At 33.3% G+C, this 23379-nt stretch overlaps 1 protein-coding gene across 6 annotated transcripts in view; it reads left to right on the forward strand.

The window, feature by feature from the left end:
- The window catches only part of Rpap2 (RNA polymerase II associated protein 2), a 100236-nt gene that overhangs the window by 27729 nt on the left and 49128 nt on the right, over nt 1–23379 (forward strand). For all 6 annotated transcript variants that reach the window (XR_006855487.2, XM_046461703.2, XM_058585184.1 and 3 more), the window contains exons 9-11: nt 6458–6540; nt 9616–9696; nt 21161–21229. Coding sequence is in view for 5 of the 6 variants with exons in the window: in XM_046461703.2 (XP_046317659.1) it covers nt 6458–6540; nt 9616–9696; nt 21161–21229 (233 nt within the window). In the remaining variant the exon portion in view is untranslated. The remainder of the gene's footprint in view (nt 1–6457; nt 6541–9615; nt 9697–21160; nt 21230–23379) is intronic.

A 23379-nucleotide genomic window follows, 5' to 3' on the forward strand; every position in this document is an offset into this window, starting at 1 on the left:
TACATTCAGAAAGACCTAGATTTGAATATCTGTTATGTCATTTACTAGTTTTATAAAAACTTAGTTTTTTGAGTCTGTTTGCTCATCTGTTAATAGGACTAATAATAACTTCCCTTGCTCAGTTGTTTTAAAGGGAATGTATGTAAAACATTTATCTCAGTGTGTGACATATAGTTGGTACATAGTAAATAGACATAGAGAGATTGAATATATCTGTCGAGTTTTAGGAAGAACCTTTTAGTATTTCTGTTACCCATTTTTGGTTCATAGGTCTTGTTTAAGAAATGAAGTCATTTGGCATAAAGAGGAGTGGGTAATGTTTTTACCACAAACTTTGTTACTAAAGATTTCTGAGCAAATATAGCTCTAAGTTTAAAAATACTTTTGGAGGGGCTGCGGTTGTGGCTCAGCGGTAGAGCGCTCGCCTCACATGTGCGAGACCCTGGGTTCGATCCTCAGCACCACATACAAAAATAAACAAATGAAATAAAGGTGTTGTGTCCAGCTACAACTAAAAAATAAATATTTTTTGAAAATACTTTTGGATATTTGGAAGAGAGCAGAAATGGGAATATAGTAAAAATTTAGAAATTTCTTTCTGTAAATGTTTCTCCTAGTCTAGCACCATACTTGAAAGCGCATCAACTGTATTATTGGACAGCATCAAAAACTTTTATTAAACTGAGAGAAGTATTGGTCTTTCTTAAGTTGTATATCACTTGTTTTATCATTTTTGTGCTTGTAAGCCTTAAAAAGAAAAACCTGATACCTGAAAGGTATAACATTTTTAAACTTTCATTGACCTATAATGCAAACAGTAAATGTACAGCTTATAGAATATTTATTCACATGTGAACACATGCATGAAGTCACTACACAGACCAAATTCATTATAAGTAAACTAGATACCCCATTTATGTCTGCTCCAAATCTTACCTCTTTATAAAATTAGTAGTTGCTATTATAGCATAGATTAGTTTTGCCAGTTTTTGAACACTATGTGTATTCCTTGGTATCCCATTTACTTTATAAAATATTATGATTGTGATTCAACTTATGTTGTTGCACATAGCTGTAGATCATTCTTTCATTGCTGTGTAGTACTCTGTTATATAAATCCAGTGTTCAGTCCCGCCCCCATCCTTCAGTGGTTGCCAGAAACCAAATATTATATTCACTATGTTTTTTCCTAAACATACATACTTATGAGAATGTCTAATTGGGGGAATGTGGCTCGGTGGTAGAGGTCTTGCCTAGCATGTACAAGGCATTGGATTCAATCCCCACCACCACAAAAACAAACAAAAAAGTCTAATTGTCACATGAAGAGATTAACAACAATAACTAACAATAAAATAAAAGAATTGTAATAATATAAAAGTTATAATAAAAAGTTACAAACAACATAAACACTATTTTATATTATAAAAGTTATAAAGTTGTAATAAAAGTCATTTGAATGTAGTCTCTCTCAAAGTATCTTGTACTGTACTCACCTTTCTTGTAATGATGAGAGATGATAACAGTGCCCATGTGATGAGATGAAGTGAGCTAGTGCTAGACACATTTGACCTTCTGACAATATGTCAAAAGAATCATCTGTTTTGGGTAATCATGGATCATCAAGTCATAATTATGTCAAAGTGTGACTGCAGAGGTTGCAGTCCTTTAGAAAGGTGACTTTAATGCTGTGATCCATCCAAGGATCATAATCCCTAATTTTGTCCTTTAATGTTTGTGCAATTTGAAACACTTGAGCAAATTTCACTAATGGCCATATTGCTGATTCTGCTTCCATTTCATCATCGTCCTCTTCCTCTTGTAGATGATTCAACAAGTTCTTCCTCATTTGTTAATACTTCTTCGTAGTCTTCACTGTTTCCACTTTTTCACCAAACACATTGACAAATCCTTCTCCACCAACTTGTCTTTACCACATGAATGCTTTTCCTAACTTCTTCATCAATCCCTGAAAAGCCTTTAAAATCATTTACAATTTCACTCTATCATTTCTTCCAGCAAACGTGTAGTTTCTGGCTTTTACTCATTACAGCTTTGATGAATGTTGTAATATCAGCAATAACAAATGATTCCCAGGACTGTAGTATGTCTAAAGTAAAGTCTGCATCAATTGCTGATCAAATACCAGATGGGGGTTTGTGGCCTTGGGAAACCAAATAATGCCTTAGTGAAGGCCCTGAAACAATGAGGTAAAAACACAACTGTGACATTTCCATTTTCATGGCAAACAAATTCAGAATAATCAGGTGCATTGTCTTTTATTTATAGGATTTTAAAATTCCAACCTGTTCTTTTCCAAACTTTTTTTTTTTTAACTTCTAAGATGAAGTTGCAATGAAACCATCCCATAAACAAGATGTCTGCTACCCATGCTTTCTGATTATGCTGCAAGAACAAGGACGGATAACTTTTGCTTTCTTTTTGAGAGTAGGTAGGTTCTTGGCTGTATACGTTGAACCTGGCTTTATTATATGCCCTGCAGCATTGACACATAGTGCCAGAGTTATCTGTCCTTCCATGTTTTATGCACTGGTGCCACTTGTGCACTTTTATGAATGTAGATTCTGTTGGGCATCTTTTTTCAAAAGAGGCCTGTTTCATAACAATTTAAAACTTGCTTTTAATAGGATCACAAAGGTGATACTATTTCAGCTCTGTTGGAAATGTGGCAGCAGGTTTCTTCATTGACAGATGCACCCTCTCCAGTAATTTTTATATTTGTTAATCCAAATTATTCTTGAATCTGTCTTGCCTTTATTTATAGTAAATGGCTTGGTCTCATTTGTTTTAGGAGATCCCTTGCTGAAATCCTCGAATAGGCTGCATACTCTATAGCACAATAAATTGCTCTCAGTAAAAACACATTTTCTGTTTATTTCTTCTAATCACAAGCCTTTTCCATCTTAACTAAGCAGTTACATGCGCTGTGGCTGTACCTTTTGCAGTTTGTGGTATGACAGCAAAACTAGTGTGAATTCCATTTTTTCTTTGTAATTTTGCAAATAAGATTTGTTCTTATTATAGATCTTAGCAATTTCAGCACAGAGTAATTTTTTTTTAAGTTGAGAATTTTCACCTTTTCACTTAAAAGTACTTTGCAGTTTCTCTTTGTCTTAAACTGAATTGCTAGTGTTACTACTCTTACACTTTAGGATCATTATTAAGTAAAATAAGGGTTACTTGATAACAACACTGCAGTACCACCACAGTTGATCTCATAACCAAGAGGCTACCAAGTGACTACGAGGCTAGGGTAGCATATATAATCTGGATATGCCAGAAAGGGGGATAATTCACATCCTATGCTGAATAGAGCAGAATCATACTACTTAGAACAGTGCACAATTTAAAACTTACCATTTCTTTATTTCTGAAAATTTCCATTTAATATTTTTAGACCATGACTGATCACAGATAACTGACATCATGGATAAGGGGGACTACCACAATTTTTTTTATATCAATGGAAATTTTGGCTGTTTCTAGTTTGGGGCTATTATGAAATGTGCTGTCATGAAATTTCTTATATATGTCTTCTAATGTGCATGCAGTTCTGAAGGATATGTGTCGCTAGGTCATAGAATATGTACATATGCAATTACATTAGATAATGACAGTTTTTCAAACTGATTTACTGCTGTTTGAGGGTTCCTTTACTTTTTTCTTTGCTGCTGTTATTTTTAGCCATTCTCGTACTATCGCTTGATGGTTATAGTACATTTATTTGATTAACGAATCAAATACTTTCATGTTCATTGCTTGACCATTTGGAGAGTCTCTTGTGAAGTACCTGTTGAAGTCTTTTTTCCATTTACCTATTAAAGTGTCTCAGTTTTTAAAAATTGATTCGTAGGACTTCTTTATCAGTTATATGTATTACAAATATTTTTCACTTTGAAACTTGCCCTTTCAATTTCTTGACTCCAGTTTTTTAATTGTTCCCTGTAGTAACATCTTTTTTTAATTTTTTTTTCTTAATTGCTAGGTGAATGCTCTACTGTTGAGCCACAACCCTAGCCCCCTCTGTAGTAACATCTTTATGAAATCTTAGTCCAGATTGTTTATCTTCTAGATGCTTTATTGTTTTTCATTTCATATTTAGATCTGCAATTCATCTGGAAATGAGTTTGTTTCTTTGTTTTTGTACTAAGAAGTATGGATCAGATGTCATTTTTTTCCCATTTGGATATCCAGTTTACTCAGTAGCATGTATTAAAATGAGTCTCCTGGGGGCTGGGGATGTGGCTCAAGCGGTAGCGCGCTTGCCTGGCTTGCGTGCGGCCCGGGTTCGATCCTCAGCACCACATACAAACAAAGATGTTGTGTCCGCCGAAAACTAAAAAATAAATATTAAAATTCTCTCTAAAAAAAAAAAAAAAAAAATGAGTCTCCTGGGCTGAGGTTGTAGTTCAGTGGTAGAGTGTTTGCCTCTCACATATCAGGCACTGGGTTCAATTCTCAGCACCACATAAAAATAAAATAGAGCCATTGTGTCCACCTACAACCAAAAAAAAATGTTTTTAAAGAAATGAGTTCCCACTTCTCTACAGCTATAGTTTGAACCTTGTCAAAAATAAAATGTTTATAAATGTGTGGGTAAATTGGTCTATTTCTCTTCTTGAGCTAATACCATGCTAATTAGGTAGCTGTATAATAAGTTTTGATATCTGTATGATAAATCCCTCCATCTAATTCTTTATTAAGTTTGCTCTGACCATTCTTCTCTTTTTCTTTCCTTATAAATTTTAAAATTAGTTTATCATAGTACCGATTGGGAAGGGGACTGTTAGGACTTTTATCGGGGTTACATCTAATTTGTATGTAAATCAGTTTGGAAAGAATTGACATCTTTACATTATAGACTTCAACTTGTGAATGTAGTATGACTTTCCTTTTTCAAAAATCTGCTTTAATGGGGTTGAGTTTGTGGCTCAGCAGTGGAGCACTCGCCTAGCACATGTGAGGTACTGGGTTTGATCCTCAGCACCACATAAAAATAAATAAGTAAAATAAAGGTATTGTGTCCAACTACAACTAAAGAAATTTTTTTTAATCTGCTTTAACATTGTTCAGTAATCATAGATTTTTGCACAGGGGTCTTAAACAGGTTGCATTTCATTTATTCCTAAGTATCTGGTTCTTATAAGCTATTGTAAATGGTATCATTAAAAAAAATTTTTTCCCAAGGGCTGAGTTGTAGCTCAGAGGTAGAGTGCTTGCCTAGCATGTGTGAGGGCCTGGATTTGAGTCTCAGTGCCACATAAAAATAAATAAAATGAAGGCATTGTGTCCATCTACAAGCAAAAAATATATTTTTTTAAAGTTTTTTTTTTCCTGACTTTTATGTAGAAAATCAATTTTCATGTATTGACCCTATAGCCAGTAACTTTGCTAGACTACTTAAATTATGAGTTCTAATAACTTATCTGTAGTGCTGGAATGTAGTTCAGTAATACAGTGCTTTCATACCATACATGAAGCCCTAGGTTCAATCCCCAGTACTTTTTTCCCTCCTGCATTCTAGCCCTTATTCCCAGTATTTCTTTCTTTTTTTTTTTCTCTTTAGCACATTTTAAAATTTTTAAAAATTTTTTCCCAACTAGTTGTACATGACAATAGAATGCATTTTGACACATTGTACACAAAACCTGGTATTTCTGTATCTTATTCTGCTGGCTTAGACATCCAGAACATTGGGTTTCCTTGTCTCATTCTCTGTCTCAGAAGCAACACTTTAAATTTTTACCACTAAGTATGTTTGTTGTAAACTTTCTTATAGATTCCTCTTTATCTGCTCATAGATGTTTCCTTCTATTTCTAATTCACTAATTATTATCACAAATGGATATTGAATTTTAATAGGTTAATTTCATGTGCCTTTTAAGATGATCATTTGAGAGATTTTTATTATAATTAATTGCATTTATTTTTACTATTAAATCAACCTTACAGTCTTATAATAAAACCAACTTGATTGAGCTCTGATAACTTTTTTTTAATATTTGTTTTAGTTGTAGGTGGACACAATAACCTTTATTTTATTTTTATGTGGTTTGAATTCTATTGTCTGCCATTTTTAGAAGCAAAACTTTCCATAATATATTTTATAATATTTGCTAATTTTAGTCTTTTAACCCCACATTTGTATAGCACTTAGTAGTTTACAGAATCCTTTTGTATACATTTTCTTATTAAATATAGGAGGTATTAATGTCCCTATTATACTGATCAGAAAACTTTCAAAGAAACTAGATGATTCAAGTAAGCAATGACTCAAGCTGAGCTGATACTCAGATTTAAATCTTTTAAATCTCAAGTCTGGTTTATTTCCTTTTATATCACAGGTGTAATCTTTTGTGCTTAGTGTTTATTGTTCTACTTATAAAAGAATGTAAATTCATTATTCTGTTTTGTTTTGTTGAAAAATGTGATCCAGCATGATCCCACCTTTCCACTGATAGATTCAAGTTCCCAGAACCAGATTAGAAAACGCATCGTTCTTGAAAAATTGAGCAAAGTGTAAGTATGTAATTGTCATCCCAGTTTTTAATATTTTAAAATTAACAATATTATGATTTCATAATTTGCAAATGTTACCCTTCAATTTTAAACATTAAAAATTTTTTTCTTTTAATATTTTTTTAGTTGTCAATAGACCTATTTATTTATATATGGTGCTGAGAATTGAACCCAGAGCCTCACACGTGCTAGGCAAGCGCTCTATCACTGAGCCACAACCCCAGTCCCAATTTTAAACATTTCGAAAAATAGTAAGAAAAGTTTACATGAATGTCTGCACTTTAAATTTTTATATTGTTAAGCTACTGTATCCCAAAGATACTAAATTTTGTGTTGAAGACAGACCACCACCATAAAGAGGAAGGTTGAGATTCTAAACTATCTCACTCCCTCTTAATAATCCAGTGAAGTCAGGGGAAAACTATCAAAGCTAGATCATTTAAATACTGATTTGTGGTAAATGTGTCATGTTAGTTTTACATGTGAATAAGAGGTTGTTAAAGTTTTAAAGGTCTGTTAACTCACTCTACCTACATATTCATAGAATCATTTCACACTCAGCAACGTTTTTTATTTAGCTCAACTCTGCACTTTAAGCTTCCTGTAGCAGAAATGATTGTTCTTATAATTAGCCCAATCATAAATGACGCAAAAATTGCTATTTTGGTTTCTCGGTGAAAAGGGGCTTGAAAATCTTTTTTTCCAGAGATGTGAGGGCTGTCTTGAACTTTTCAGCCTGCACGTTTTTTTTTTTTTTTTTTTTAGCAGAAAACATGGAAAAGTGTGTCAATCATTGTTTCAGGACTTGTAAATAAAGAGAAGTCTTAATTTTGTAGTAGTTTGAAAATAAGAAAAATGTCATAGTGTTTTGAGCAATTGAGATATAAAATGTTTACTTGTGATATAATTAATGGAAAGTAAGATAATTTTGCTTTGAAGTATGTACTTCTCAAACCACCCTTGAAATCCTTTTTTATTTGCTTTGTATCTTGACTTGGTAATGTACAAAAAGCAGAATCAAGAGGAACTACTATAATTTTTACATTTTAAATAAATGTTTAGGGGCTGGGAGTGTAGCTCAGTGGTAGAGTGCTTGCCTAGCACATGTGAGGTACTGGGTTCAATTGTCAGCACCACATATAAATAAATAAAATAAAGGTCCATCAACATCTAAAAAATATTTTTTTAAATAAATAAATGTTTAATATTTATGCAGTAGCTGCTATGGGTGGGCCCTTCATATACAATAAATCCATTAATAGTTTTGCCTTTTACATGATCTTCATACTTGTTTATTTGCTTCTATTAAATATTAATATAGAAAGCAGTATAAAAGACTACCTTATTCACAGTACAGAAGAGATTACTTTAGTTACAAAGATTTTGAAAGTTGGGTTAGATTATCCGTACTGTTGTGTATTTAGTAGATAAGAATTTATGTAGAAATAGTTTTCTAGACTTTAGAATATACAGTTTTAAATTTGAGACCATACAGACATGTCATCGAAGCAGTCTATGCATCCTGGGTTTTGGCTAAAACAGAGGATGCCAGAAAGAACTTTGCTAGAAATCCATATTACTGATACTGGCACAAGAATTGAACTGAGAAGGGATGGAATCACTTAAGAGAAAGCACAAAGAGCATTGAAAACAAAACTAATTATGGTGGCATGGGTTTTTGAGGTCATTTACAAGTTTATGAAAGCAGTTTGTCATTTTCTCATTATAAAAGTAACACCTTTTTTGATCTCTGATTTGAACAAACCAATTATAAAAAGACATTTTTAATAACCAGAGGGAAATAAATTTGTATTGGATATTAGATGTTACAAAGCAATTATTTGGTTGAGTATGATAATTTTAAATACAAAGAAGTTATGTTTGTGTTTAGAGAAACAAATACAAATAGAAATCCAATGACATGATGTCACGAATTTGGTTTACTTTAAAATATTACTATAAAAAAAGGAAGGAAAATGAAACCAATATAGGAAAATATTGAAATGTTGAATCTGGAAATAGATAATGAGGTTATTATTACTGTTCTATTCTGGAACATTTTTGAAACTTTCATAATTTTTTTTAAAAAAGTGCTTGTTGGAGAATATTTAGCAATACAGAAATAGTATAAAGGAGGAAATGAAAGTCAAATCACCTGTAATCCCACCACTTGGTGATAACCTTTATTAATATTTTGATGTTTATATATATTATATGTATGGTGTATGTATGTATGTTCATTCCCTTTGGTTCCCTCTGTTGTAGAAACATAGAAAGAATGAAATGTTTGATATGTAATAGGTATTATATATAGAAGCATTACATGTTTTTATAAAAATGGGATAATACTATGAATGCATTTTTAATTTAACATTTGTCATATCTTTCCACATTTTCAAAAACAGAGCATAGTGGTATAAAACACCACTACAGCCAGGTACGGTGGTGCACACCTATTATTCTAACTACTCAGGATGCTGAATCAGTAGGATGTCAAGTCTGAGGTCAGCCTAGGCAGCTTAGACCCTATCTCAAAATAAATAAATAAATATATTTTTAAAAAAAACAATAGATTGACATTATTTTCAGGGTTTTGTTACAATTTATTAAATGTGTATATCATAATTTATTTAATCAATCACCTTGTTTCTGGTTTTTCACTACTAAAATTATTTCTATAGCAAGCATTTTTTTATTTGATTATTTCCTTAGGATAAATTTTTGTCATAATAAAACTATTGACTCAAAGAATATTCACAATTAAAATGTTAAGCTATATTGCCAAATTGCTCTTCAGGTAAGAAAAACTAAGGACAAAATACAGATGGCCAAAATGATTTTGCATTTTAGTGCTTTACACTATAGTGTAGACTACAAAGTAGAGCATAGAGTTACTATGAAATGTTTCCTTTTGACTTCTTACCAGTCATAATCTAGTTTAACTGTTTAAAATCATGACCACTTCCACCTAAGTGCCATTATTGCCTTCGGCAGATCCAGAGTTAGGCATGACCCAATGTATGTTTCTATATAATTAAATTATAAAAGAAATGTAACTTTTTTTTTACATTTCAGATTGCCTGGACTTTTGGGTCCTCTTCAGATTACATTAGGAGATATTTATACTCAACTCAAAAATCTTATCCGAACTTTCAGGTTAGTGTTATTATTTTAATTTTTCCTTCTGAGTTATTTTTACTTTATTGATTACTACAGAATCCATTAGACTAAGACATGTTTTCTTCTCATCTAAACATTACTTCTTGTTGTCTATTTAATGCAACTCCTTACTTGTATAAATCTTGGTATATTCACTTTAGATAAGAATAACGTAAAATTAAGAAGGAAAGTTTTTTTAAATATATTTTATATATATTTATTTTATTTTATTTATTTGTATGTGGTGCTGAGGATCGAACCTAGGGCCTCACATGTGCTAGGCAAGCGCCCCACCACTGAGCCACAAACCCTTCCCAGAAGGAAAGTTTTGTCTGTGACACAAAACCAGTAACATTGTTGATTTTAGAGGAATAGTAAATATGTATCAGATTACCATCCCTGTGCTAGGCACTGTGGGCAAAAGAAGCATTATGCCCCCCCTCAGGGAAGAACTTGCCTATGAGAAGGAAAGATGAGTACAGTGAACAATAAAAGATAGAGGGTAACAGTATTGTATTGAGTAGAACTGACTTGAAGTACTTAGAACTATAAAGAAAGGGAGACTAGAGAATTTATATCAATTGTGAAGTTCTGGTTGATAAAACGTGCACATACGGTCATTTTATTTAATTTTTTCTAGGATGTTTATATTTGAAAGTGAGTGTTTGGGTAATAATAAGTCTGACATGATTTATCTAGTAGTTACTGATTTTGTTACTCATGAATTGTGGAAACGATCCAATTTCAAAATTATTAACACACAAATTCAGGGATGCCAGTAGTGATCCTCTTATTGGCCTATACTTAAGATTGACTGATTAAATGCCAAAAAGAGGGTTTAAGTCAAATAATATGGTCAAAGTGGAACTTTTCTGCATCCTTCTTAGTGATGAAGAAAGTCAGTAGATTTTTTACGTATTCTGTCTTATACCTATCACAGAACCATGCATCCTAATGAAAGGAATAACTGTACTAAAAGTAAAAGTTTGATAAAGTTTGACTAGATATATACAGTGTGAAAACACTGAAGTTTATGATTCCTTCAGGATTTATCAGGGAGTGAATATTACACTAACATGAAGTTTAACTGAGGAAAAATGAAAATCAGAAGTTATTCTTTGTTTTCTTCCTTTTTTAAATATTTATTTTCTGAGTTGGACACAATACCTTTATTTTATTTATTTATTTTTATGTGGTATTGAGGATCAAACCCAGGGCCTTGCACATGCAAGGTGAGCGCTCTACCACTGAACCACAACCCCAGCCCCTGTTTCCTTCCTTTTTTAAAGGACTTGTCATTCAACTTCCTGCAGACAATGTAATAATTACTATGCTGGACAAATTGGTGAAGTGACTGAAGACTCATCAGAAGAGATATTAGAGTCCTCTTATCTTGAATTACACTTTTCTTTTTTGTTTTGCCCTGCTTATTTAGGAAAGAATAAATAGCATACATTTTCTAGTGATTTATTTTTTCTTTAGATCTAATTGGATAGCATCTTTTGAAAAAAAGTATTCCAAAGTTCTCAGAACTTACCAGAAACACATAGGGAAAAAATGTTAAACTACCTTAAACACTTCTATCAGTGAGATTTGCTCATATTTGAGGGCTGATTATATTTGCCTGGGGAGCCTTAAATAATTGATACCCATGTCCTATTTTTTCATTGTCAATGCCAAGCATTCTTGATGCCTTCAGTATTTTCAAATTTTATTGGAGTACAAGTTTTCAAAATAATTTATAATTATCTTCTGTATTTCTGTAGTGTCTGTTGTGATTTTTTTTTTTCTTCATGGACATTAGTAATTTGAGTTTTCTCCCTCCTTTTCTTCATTAGCATGGCTAAGGGTCTGCTAATTTTGTTTTGTTTGTTCAAAGAACCAACTTTTTGTTTTGTCAATTTTTTCAATTGTTTCAATTTCATTGATTTCAGCTCTAATTTTAATTATTTCCTGTCTTCTACTGCTTTTGGTGCAGATTTATTCTTCTGTTTCTAGGGCTTTGAAATGTAATGTTAAATCATTTATTTGTTGACTTTTTCTTCTTTGAAGGAATGAACTCCATGCAGTGAACTTTCCTCTTAGAACTACCTTCATAGTGTCCCAGAGATTTTGATATGTTGTGTCTGTCTTCTCATTCACCTCTAAAAATTTTTTAATCTCCTTCTTGATGTTTTCTGAACCCATTGTTCATTCAGTAGCATATTGTTTAGTCTCCAGGTGTTGGAGTAGCTTTTATTTCTTATTTTATCATTGATTTCTAATTTCATTCCATTATGATCTGATAGAATGCAGGATAGTACCTTTACTTTTTTTTTATATTTGCTGAGTTGCTTTGTGGCATAATATAGTCTATTTTAGAGAAGTATCTATGTGCTGCTGAGAAGAAAGTGTATTCGCTTGTTGAAGGATGAAATATTCTACATATGTCAGTTAAGTCTAAGTTATTGATTCTGTTATTGAATCTTTGTTATGCTTTTGTTTGGAAGATCTATCCAGTGGTGAAAGAGGTGTGTTAAAGTCACCCAAAATTATTGTGTTGTGGTCTGTTTGACTATTGAACTTGAGAAGAGTTTGTTTGATGAGCATAGATGCTTCATTGTTTGGGGCATATGTATTTATAATTGTTAAGTCCTGTTGATATATGATTCCTTTGAGCAGTATGTAGTGTCCTTCTCTATCCCTTTTGATTAACTTTAGCTTGAAGTCTACTTTATTTGTGAGTGGTATGATTTTTCCCAATCTTTTACCTTAAGTCTGTGTTTGTCTTTTCCTATGAGATGAGTCTCTTGGAAGCAGCAAATTATTGGATCTTTTTTTTTTTTTTTTAATCCAGTCTACTAGTCTATGTCTTTTGATTGGTGAGTTTAGGCCATTAACATTCAGAGTTATTATTTGATTTGTATTCCTAGCCATTTTTGTTTATTTTTGGTATTTAACTTAACTTGGTTTCTCCTCTGATTAGTTTTTCCTTTAGTGTAATACCTCCCTCTGCTGATTTTCATCATTGTTTTTCATTTCCTCTTCATGGAATATTTTGCCGAGGAAGTTCTATAGTGTAGCCTTTCTAGTTGTAAATTCTTTTGTTTATCATGGAAGGTTTTTATTTCATCATCAAATCTAAAGCTTAATTTTGCTGGATATAAGATTCTTGATTGGCATCTATTTTCTTTCAGAGCTTGGTATATATTGTTCCATGATCTCCTGGCTTTAAGGGTCTGGGTTGAAAAATCTGCTGAGATACGAATTGGTCTTCCTCTATACGTGATCTGATTGCTCTCTCTTGCAACTTTTAAGATTCTATCCTTTTTCTGTATGCTAGGAATTTTTATTATAATGTGTCTTGGTGTAGATCTGTTGTAATTTCGTACATTTGGTGTCCTGTAAGCCTCCAGTATTTGGTTTTCCAATTCATTCTTCATGCTTGGGAAATTTTCTGATATTATCTCATTGAAGAGATTGTACATTCCTTTGGTTTGAAACTCTGTGCCTTTCTCTATCCCAGTAACTCTTAGATTTGGTCTTTTGATGCTATCCCATAATTTTTGGATATTCTATTCATGGTTTCTTACTATCTTCACTGTGTGGTCACCTTTTTTTTCCAGATTGTATACTTTGTCTAACATTGTATACTTTATCTAACATTCTTTCTTCCAATGATCCAGTCTGTTGGTTATGCTTTCTATTTAGTTTTTTATTTGGTTTATTGTTTCCTTCATTTCACAGATTTCTGACTTTTTTTTTTTTTTCAGAGTCTCTGTCTCTTTCTTGAAGTAATTTTTGCTACCTGTGTTTGCTCTCTAATCTCTTTGTTGGAGTGATCAATTTTTGCCTGTATTTGCTCATTTAGGTCATTCTTCAATTCACAGATCATTTTAATTATGAACCTTCTGAACTCCTTCTCTGACATTTCATCAACTTTGCTGCCCATGGTTTCTGTTATTGTAGTATCCTGGTTTTTTGAGAGCACTTTCCTCCCTTGTTTTTTCATGTTGTCTGTATGTCTTCCTTTCTTGCAGTGTGGATCTGAGATATTATAGTTTCTACCCTATATTTTTGTAGTACGCATGCAGATTGTCTGTACCTCACCTTGATGTTAGGCTTCCACACCTTGCTGGTGTCCCTCAGTGTATGCTACTACTACTAAAGATGGTTGCAGTAATAACCCAGGTAACTCGAGATAATAGTGGAGGTACCCCAAGATGGATACAAAGTCTTACAAAGATGGGGTTGAAAGGGTGGGCCTTACACTGTCTTTGGGTTGCCTGTTCTGAGATGCAGTTGATTCTAGGCCCTGTCTGTTGTCAAAAAGGTAGGGACTACTGCGTGGGGAAGGCTATGGAGATGTCTGCAGTGTCCCAAGATAGAAGTGGGTTAGGTTTGGGCTCCAAGGTGGGAGTGGATGGCAAACTCAACCTACCCTGGGCCTGGGTTCCATGTATGTTGGTGGGCAGATCTGGGCCAGGCCTGGGCTCCCACAGTGGTTTGCTGGTCTAAAGAGGCTGTTCTGTGCCAAAGCCTGAGCTCAGGCAGGTGTCTGCTAGTGGCAGGATGGACCCAGGCCTACTGTGAGCCTGGGTCCCGAGTAGGTTGATGTGGGCAGATCTGGGCTGGGCCTGGACTCCCGCAGTGGTCTCTGGCCTAAAGAGGCAATCCTGTGCTAGAGCTTCCCAAGGATTTTCATTTAGTTGGTTTGTCATATGGCTACCAAAGTAGCAGTACTTTTTTTTCATTTGTTCTTTTTAGTTATATACAAATAGAATGTACTTTGACCTGTCATACATACATGGAGATTCTCTTGGAATCCACTGCTCCAGAGCATAATGCAGAAAAATAGGAACCAAACCTTACAAATCATTCCAGTCCGTTGATTCTCCTACTCTGACCCTTCTGCAGCCAGTCATTTTAGAACTTCACCAAAGGACATGATAATAGTAAGATTTATATTGCAGTGATTCCTTCCAGTTATTTTTCCTTCCTACTTCCAAAGACCTCTTTGTTTTCCACCATAAACCACAAAATTATCTATTAAGTAGTGACTAATTAATTTTCCTTTGTAAGAAAAAAATTATTAATGAAAAATACATTTAACTGCCAATGAGGACTTATATTCAGCACTTTCTTAACTAATGTTATCACATCCAGTTGTTGTCATTTCAGTAAAAACAATGAAACTTGATGCTTTTGATAGATTGTCCCATTATGGATACATTTTCTTTTTCCTTTAGGTATGTCATCAGAATAATTTCTTTTTTAAATAACTGCAGAATTGCCCAATTTTTACTTGGATATGCCCTAGAAATTTGGGTGTTTCATGTTGGAAACCACTACTTGGCGTGTTTCTGGGTTTTTTTGTGCAGCCATGATAATAATGTCTGATTCATGTCAGGACATGTAATCGGTACAGGCTTCACTGTGTGCCAACCTGTAACTGGCATTTATGTATTTTATTTAGTTTGAAAAAAATAATGGTATTTTCATTTTACAGAGAGCAGATGAAAGGTTAAGTAACCTTTCTTAAATCATACAACTAGTAGTTGGGTTTTGGCCCCAAGTCTAACTATAGAGCCCTTGCTTTTTACCACATAATGTTACCTCTTCTCATGGTAGGTGAAAAGTTAATCATAGCAGATAGTATAGAATCAGATTTTTATAGCAGTCTATTCATATTTCAGTGAGAGTCCCTTGCTTTGATACAGAAAGTGTCCTCTGTCCTTGATTTATTATCTGGTCACTTTCTTACTATAATAGACAATTAAAACTACTTTTAGAGGCATGGGTGTATCTCAGTGGTACAGAGTATAAGGCCCTAGGTTTAATCCTCAGCACCAAAAAAAGAAAATAAAACTTCTTCTAAACTGGAAATCTAAACTAGCTTTTTTTTGATGGTGCTAGTAGTGCTAAAGTGGGTGATAACTCAGGGCTCACACATGGTAAGCATGCACTCTACCCCTGAGATACATCCCCATTCCCTAGAGTAGCTTTGAAGAAAATCTCACGGTTTTATCTTCTGTATTGTTACATTGAGGTTTGTCTCTCTATTCTACTGTCTGTAAAAATGTTCAGATATAGTATAGCTCTTTAAAAAAAATGTTTTGTCAATAAAACATGAATTTGGCCTCTAGTAAATTTTATAAAAGTTGAGGAACAAGGCAATTTAATTAAATCAAATTGAGCTTTGGGGTAAGAATGGAAGAGACATGATACTAAACTTCAGTTTTTCATTAGATGAAGCTAGACTGTGATAATACAAAGAGTTATAGAAGTTCACAGCAGGAAATTTCCTCTTGTCAGGTGAAAGTATTGTACTGTCAGGGATACCCTCCCTGAAAAAAAACGATATTAAAATTAAGACATGAAGAATAAATATTTATGTCATTTACCTAGGGATGTGGCTCAGTGGTAGAGTGTGTGCTTGACGTCATTACAGAGGTTTGCTTCAGAATTATCCAGGTTAGTAGGGGTAGTGCTGAAGATGGAGTTGTGAAGATGAAAAATGATTGGGCAGAATTTAATCATTGTCAAAATTATGAGCACATATGAACTTATTATGCTCTAATTTACATATGCTTGAAATTTAATAAGAAGTTTGGGGAAAATAATGCCTAAAATTATGTATTATGATGGTAGGGAATATTATGAAACAATTTAATATTATATTTTAAAATCTTTACTCTTTAGGACCTGCGGATCAAAGTCTATAGCTTTAATAAAAATTACTTAAGTTAGCTTCATTGCCTTTTAGAAAAATATCATTTGTTTGGAATACAGAATGATATTTGAAGTCTCCAGATTTTAACAGAACAGTGTAATTGTAAGCTAGAGTTTCCAAGTAAACTTTGAAAAAATGCCATATTGATGATAGGAGTAATGTTAAAATCTTTCAGTCAATACTGCAGTGGGAAAGAGTTCACATAAATAACTGTATCCTTTTCTCTGAAGTGATAATCAATAATAGGAGCTCATAGAACACTGATTCTCAACCCATTTGTGCATCAGCATTACCTGGGGAGTTTTTAACAACTAAGATTCTTGGCTCCACCCCTGGAGATTGATTGTCTTTTGACTGGGGTTGAGCTCAGGCATTAGTATTTCTAAAAGCCCCCTAGATGATTCTCAGCCAGAGTTGAAAGCCTATTTTAAGATGTAAACATAAAGCACCTTTTTTAGCACTCCTTAAAGAATCTTTCCCTAGTGGATAGAGCTGTCCTTTCCACTGAATTGCATAATAGTTTGTTATCTAGAATGTTACATCGCTTTCCTGACAGTGTAAAACAAGTTCCATTACAAGCTGCTTGGTAATCAATGTTAAATCAATGTGTGTTTTATTCAGATTTGAATTAAAATTATATTTTGACACAAAAGTCCTCTTTAAATTTCATTGGAACGGGCTGGGGATGTGGCTCAAGCTGTAGCGCGCTCGCCTGGCATGCGTGCGGCCCGGGTTCGATCCTCAGCACCACATACAAACAAAGATGTTGTGTCCGCCGAAAACTAAAAAATAAATATTAAAATTCTCTCTTCTCTCTCTCTCTCAATAAAAAAAAATCTTTAAATAAATAAATAAATTTCATTGGAACTGGGCTGAGATTGTAGCTCAGTGGTAGAGCGCTTGCCTCGCACTTGTGAGGCCCTGAGTTCAATCCTCAGCACTACATAAAAATAAGCAAATAAAAATAAAGATATTGTGTTCATCTACATATATATATAAAATTGGTACTGAATCAAGATATTTTTTGGTAAATCTGTTTGGATTTCAAATTAGTATATTTTGAAAATATTCTTTTAACTGTTTTCTAATATTACTTTTATTTTTAAATTATCATCCAAATAATGGTAAGTATATTCATTTAGCATTCATGCTGGAAATTATTTTGACTGTAGCAAAAGGAAAACCATGAGAAGAAAATAAATTTTGCTCTTCTGCTAATAGAAGTACTTTGAAGTAAAACAAACCCCTTTTATTTGTGTTTACCCCAGTACCTAGAACAGTGAGATACAGAAGGCACTCAGTAAATTTTATGCCGAATGAGTAAATGAACTCTTAAATTATTTCATGAATTCTTAAATCATGAAATTATATCTTAACTCTGTATTAACTCCAGAAGATTTGTATACAGTAGAAAAGGAAATTCAATCATTTTTGTCACTTTTCTTCCATGCTTAACTTTCTTTGAGCTCTTTCTAGAGGTAGATTCTGTTTTAGTTCTTACAGATACAACAATAAAGAAGTAGAAGCATCCTTCTTTCATGGAACTTACATTCTAGTAGAGTATATAAAATTTTAAATATAATAAATATATTATTATTTTGATTATTATGCTGTGGCATTATCTATTTCCCTTTCCCAGTTCATTCTCCTGTTTTCCTAGATATAGGGAAACAGGATGGTACTGATGAGGGAGAAAGTTGCAGTTTTAAATAGTCTGGTTATGGAAGGCCTTAGGAAAAGATGACATTTGTGTAAAGAACTACTAGGAGCTAAATGAGCCAGCTGTTGCCAACTGTGAAAATGTATCAGACAGGAATAGCAAGTAGAAACTGTGCCTCCCCCCGCCCCCAAAAAAAGGAGTAACAAAATATTTAGGATGCTGGTAAGGCTAGAGAATTGAACAGAGGCAAGAACAGAAAAAGAGGGAAATGTGGGACAAAAATTAAGTGTGATACAAATTGTATAGACCATGTAGCCATAGTAATTCTTTGGCTTTTACTGTGAGAGGGATACAGAGCAGTTGGTGGGTTTTGAAAAGAGAATGTCATCCCATGCTCTAATATACATTTTTAACAGCATCACTCTTGCTGCTGAGTTGAAAATTACAACAAATAGAGACAGAGAGACCAATTAGGAGGCTATTTTTCACAGTCAAGAAATGGTGTGAAAAGAAAGAAAGGAAGGAAGAAGTGAAGGTATTAAGAACTAATAAGAAAGAAAGAAGAAAGAAAGCAGTGAAGGAAGGTATTAAGAACTAGAAAGAGGGCTGGGGATGTGGCTCAAGCAGTAGCACGCTCGCCTGGCATGCGCATGGCACTGGGTTCAATCCTCAGCACCACATACAAACAAATTTGTTGTGTCTGCCGAAAACTAAAAAATAAATACTAAAAAATTCTCTCATTCTCTCTCTCTCTCTCTCTCTCTCTCTCTTTCTCTCTCTCTCTTTTAAAAAAAAAAGAACTAGGAAGGAAGGAAGGCAGGATGGAAGGAGTGAAGGTATTAAGAACTAATAAGATTCTATTTTGAAGGCAGAACCATCAGGATTTGATGACTGTTTTTTCTTAAGATGTGAAGAGTCAAATTTAACCACATGATTTTTTGTCCTCAACAACTAGATTCTGGAAGGGTAGGGTAGCGTTTAACTAACTGAAATGGGAATGTTTGGAGGAGAATATTGAGGAACTCAGTTTTTCCTGTACTGTTTTGAGTGCCTATTAGACCTCCACATAGAGATGTCAAGTAGACCATTAGATACAGAAATCTAGAATTCTAGGAGAAGTTCAAGTTAGAGACAAATAAATTTGACAGTTGTCAGCATGAAACACTATAAGATTGTTCAATATCACCAAAGGGAAGAGTGTTATAAAGGAGAGAAAAGACCTAAGGGCAGAGTTCATGGGGCATTCCAATATTAAAAGGTGTGAGAATAAGTGTCAATAAGAGGGGACAAAATCAAAACAGTAGAAACTAGGTGAAATCTTTCCATAAAAAAGGGAGTCATCAGCTGTGTCAAAATGCTGCAGGTAGATTAAGATGAAGACTGAGAAATGTCAGTTGAATTTGACAACATGTATGTCTTTTGTACATTTAATCCTCACAAGAATAATTCTGAAACACTTTAAGCTGTGGAGAAAATTCAGATTAATGTAACAAAACGTCTTCCACACAGAGTTAATAGATTTTAATAGTTTCTAAAATTTGATTTGGATTTGTACTTTTAAATAAAAACATTATAAGTTAATTCGCTCATTCAAAAAATATTAACTGAATGCCTACTGGTTGCCAGGCTCTTATTCTGGGGACTTGGAATTATTGCCATCAAGCAAGAGAAAATAAACTGTAAATAATGTGTTATAAAGTGGTAACTGGTATGGGAAAAGAAAAATATATACATATAGCAGGGTAGGGGGATCTGGAGTACTGGGCTAGGAGGTAGAGGGCAAGTTGTAATAGGATGGTCCAGGTACACCTTACTGCAAAGATGATATAAGGAAATTTATCTGAGGGAAGGTAGTTTCAGATAGATGGAAAAGAGGGCACAAAGGAGAACAAAGTCTACTTTGTTCCCCTTCCCAATCCGTTCTCCTTTCCTCCCTAGAAGCAACCTATACAACATTCTAGTCTTTGTTTTTATACTTTTTGCTACATTTATATGTGTCCACTAGCATTGTTAATTATTGATTCATATGAACAATCATGCCATGTTTGCTTTCTTTTACTCAAACTTATGAATGAAACATGTAAATCTATGTCATTTGTTATAATAAGTCAATATTCTATAAATATGCCTCAATTTGTTTTTTTTCCCCTCTCACAGCAGTATTGTATTAGCATTCTTGATACACGTTTCTTTGTGCATAAGTGAGAGATTTCAGGCTTTATATCTGGGCTATTCATATGCATTTTCAACTTCATTAGATATTACTAAGTTATTATTCAATTTCTCATATCAATAGTGTATTAAAAGTACTATTTCTTGTGCTGGGGTTGTGGCTCAGTGGTAGAGCGCTCACCTAGCACGTGCGAGGCCCTGGGTTCGATCCTCAACACCACATAAAAATAAATAAACAAAGGTATTGTGTCCAACTACAACCAAAAAATAAATATTTACCAAAAAAAGTACGATTTCTTCTTGTCCTCACCAAACTTCAGTATTTTCAGTTATCATTTTTTAATTTTTAGTGATATATATCTAAATGTTTCCTGAGAAACTAAGATGACTCCAGAATATTTTATTACTAACAAAGACTAATATTTTATTATCATCAAGGATAGAATTTACTCAATATTTTTTAAAACTTAAGTTTTCTTTAAGACCTATTCTTGCAGTTTATTAAGCCAACTCTCATTTCTGTAAATTCTGAATTATGGCATTAATTGCCAGCTCTAAACTAGCACAAGATGGAAAGGTTGTCAAAACCTTAAAATTTAAATGAGGAATTACTTGTTAGCTTTAATAAAATGTTCAATAGGGGGAAAGCATAGAAGATATTGTTACAGGGTGTGTGTATCTTAATAAACCATGCAATTTAGTTCCCATGATTGTTCTTATATTCCCATATTGTCTAACAGTATTGTTGTTATTAATATGTAAAAGTGGGCTAGAACACTTCGTTTTGAGATGGTTATTATCAGATGCTGAAAAAGTACTTCTTTGACACATAAGAAGTTTGATTTTATCCAGAAATAAAAGGTTTACTAATTTAAATATAAAAATATTTGAGTAAATTTTATCTTACTGTCTTTTAGATTAACAAATAGAAATATAATACACAAACCTGTGGAATGGACTTTAATTGCTGTGGTGTTGCTGTCATCGTAAGTACTCTTTCAGATTTTAACTATAAATTTTGATTAGTGAAAAACAAAGGAATATACTAATTTGATAAACTGCCTTGGAAAAATGTTAGATCTCTATTTTGTGCCTTATTTTTCTTATAGGATAAAATAGTTTTCATGTAAAGTGATATACCATATTTTGATAAGCTATAATCATTCTCTTTATACTTTTTATCTTTCCTTCTGAGGACTCTGTTCTTCACAAATACTATTATCTTTTGAAAGAAGAACATATCCATGTGGAATAAATACAGAATAGTTCTTTAGTTTCATTTTCAATAATCCATTTTATTAATACTGAATGAGCATCATGATTTTACATCTGTATTTTTATCTCATGCTATTTCAACATACTTTAATAGCATCAGAAAAGATTTTTTTTTCCCAAATTGATGTGTATTTTAAAATCTAACAAATTTAAAGGAACTAAATGCTTACTATACAGCATATATAAAACATTTAATACTCATTCACCTTTTAGGAAGCCACTTGTGGTTTCTAAGACTGTTTTTCAATCGAGTTAAAACCGTCTAATAAGTGTAGTGTTTTTCAGCTTGAATTGTAAAAATCTTTTGAGGACCATTCATTACTGCATTACTGTTGCTGCCTAGTGCTTGTTAGGTCATCAAAGCCCATAGGACATCAAAAACTTACTGGACATTCACAGGTCAAGAAGTGTTATGAGTCAACCTCATAGCATTTCCAGCCCTGCTTTCTCTTTCTTTGATATTACTTCAGTCTGACATGTTATTCTGGCTTCACTGTCCCAAGAAAGGCTATGCTGAGAAGCATTAGAGTAGGCTTCAGTGAACCAGAATCTGTGTCACCCAACCAGATACAACTCACATGATTCATTAAATCAGAACACAGAAAATAACTTTACTTGAATGCCCTGATATAAATTTTTTATCAACCATAAGAACAAATCTTTTGTCATTTCTACTATTCAGTGTTCCAGTTGAATTGGTAATTTGTGAAACAGATCTTATTAATTTTTTAGAAAGTTCTTTCTACTTTATGAAATGTGTAAATATTTTGGTCACTGGCAGAGAAAACCCCAGTATCTCTGCTTACCAGCCGTATCATATGCCTGCTCATAAACCCTCATAGACAACTGTTTAACTGTACTTCTGCAATTCATTATACTAAAGAGGAAGTAACTTTTGGTTGACAAGTTAAAGGCTTAGGCCCAGCAGTAATCTCAGAATCTTGCTTCCTAATCTAGTGACTGGAAATATTATCTTCATGAACAGCTGCTTACTAAGGACATGATAGGTCCTACTTTTTTTGTACTAAATTATTGTCACATCTCCAAAATGTATAACAAGGAACAAAAAAGTAAAGAAAATGAAATAATAAAAGCTACATTAAATTCATGTAATTATTCTGTATAAAAATAAACCTCCAATGTTTGATTTTAATAGAGGTACCATGTGGCACAAAATATTAAAAGCTTTGCTAGTCCTTTTATGCACTATTTGACTTCCCTAACTTTTAATGTAATAGGGAACCTCTTATTTCAAGGGTCAGTGACCCATAAAAAATAACAGCTTAGTTGAATTCAAGAAACAAACTGTATACATCTTAGGTTTATTGCTTGTTTTATGTGTGCAGTACATACTGAAGTTGTATTAGTAAACACTGTTTTGTCATTCATCTTCTCTTTCATTAATATATCCTAACCCCTACTGCTAGATCTAACTTCTTTTTTCCTAGTCATTGAGCCTTTTAATTCCTGGGCTACTAAAATTCTTTCCAGTTTAGGCCTTTATGACTCCTTTTTAAATCTTTGGTCACTATAGGTACCAAAGCAGATGGTATTTCCTAGGTTTTTGCTTTTGAAATCTTCTTTTCTCATAATTCTCTCACACCTCAGGCCCGCCTTAAAATTCCTTTTCATTCTATGTTTGCACATTTTGTATCCTCAGATTCTAACTGAATCTCCTTATTATTTGATCATCAGCTTCTAAGACTTCTATCTCCTCCCCGTATTGTTTTATTTCTTATTTTTTCTTTTTTCAGAAAGTCCCTTTTAGCTCTTCATATTTCTGTCCTCCAGAGAACCTATGGCTCAGCTGATAGCTCTTGTTATCCTCAACTTTGTCCTTTTATCACTCTTTTGTGGTGTC

Source organism: Marmota monax, unplaced genomic scaffold, assembly GCF_021218885.2.
Source record: "Marmota monax isolate L192 unplaced genomic scaffold, Marmota_monax_Labrador192_F-V1.1 WCK01_AAM20220418_F8-fsc00070, whole genome shotgun sequence".
NCBI lineage: Eukaryota > Metazoa > Chordata > Mammalia > Rodentia > Sciuridae > Marmota > Marmota monax.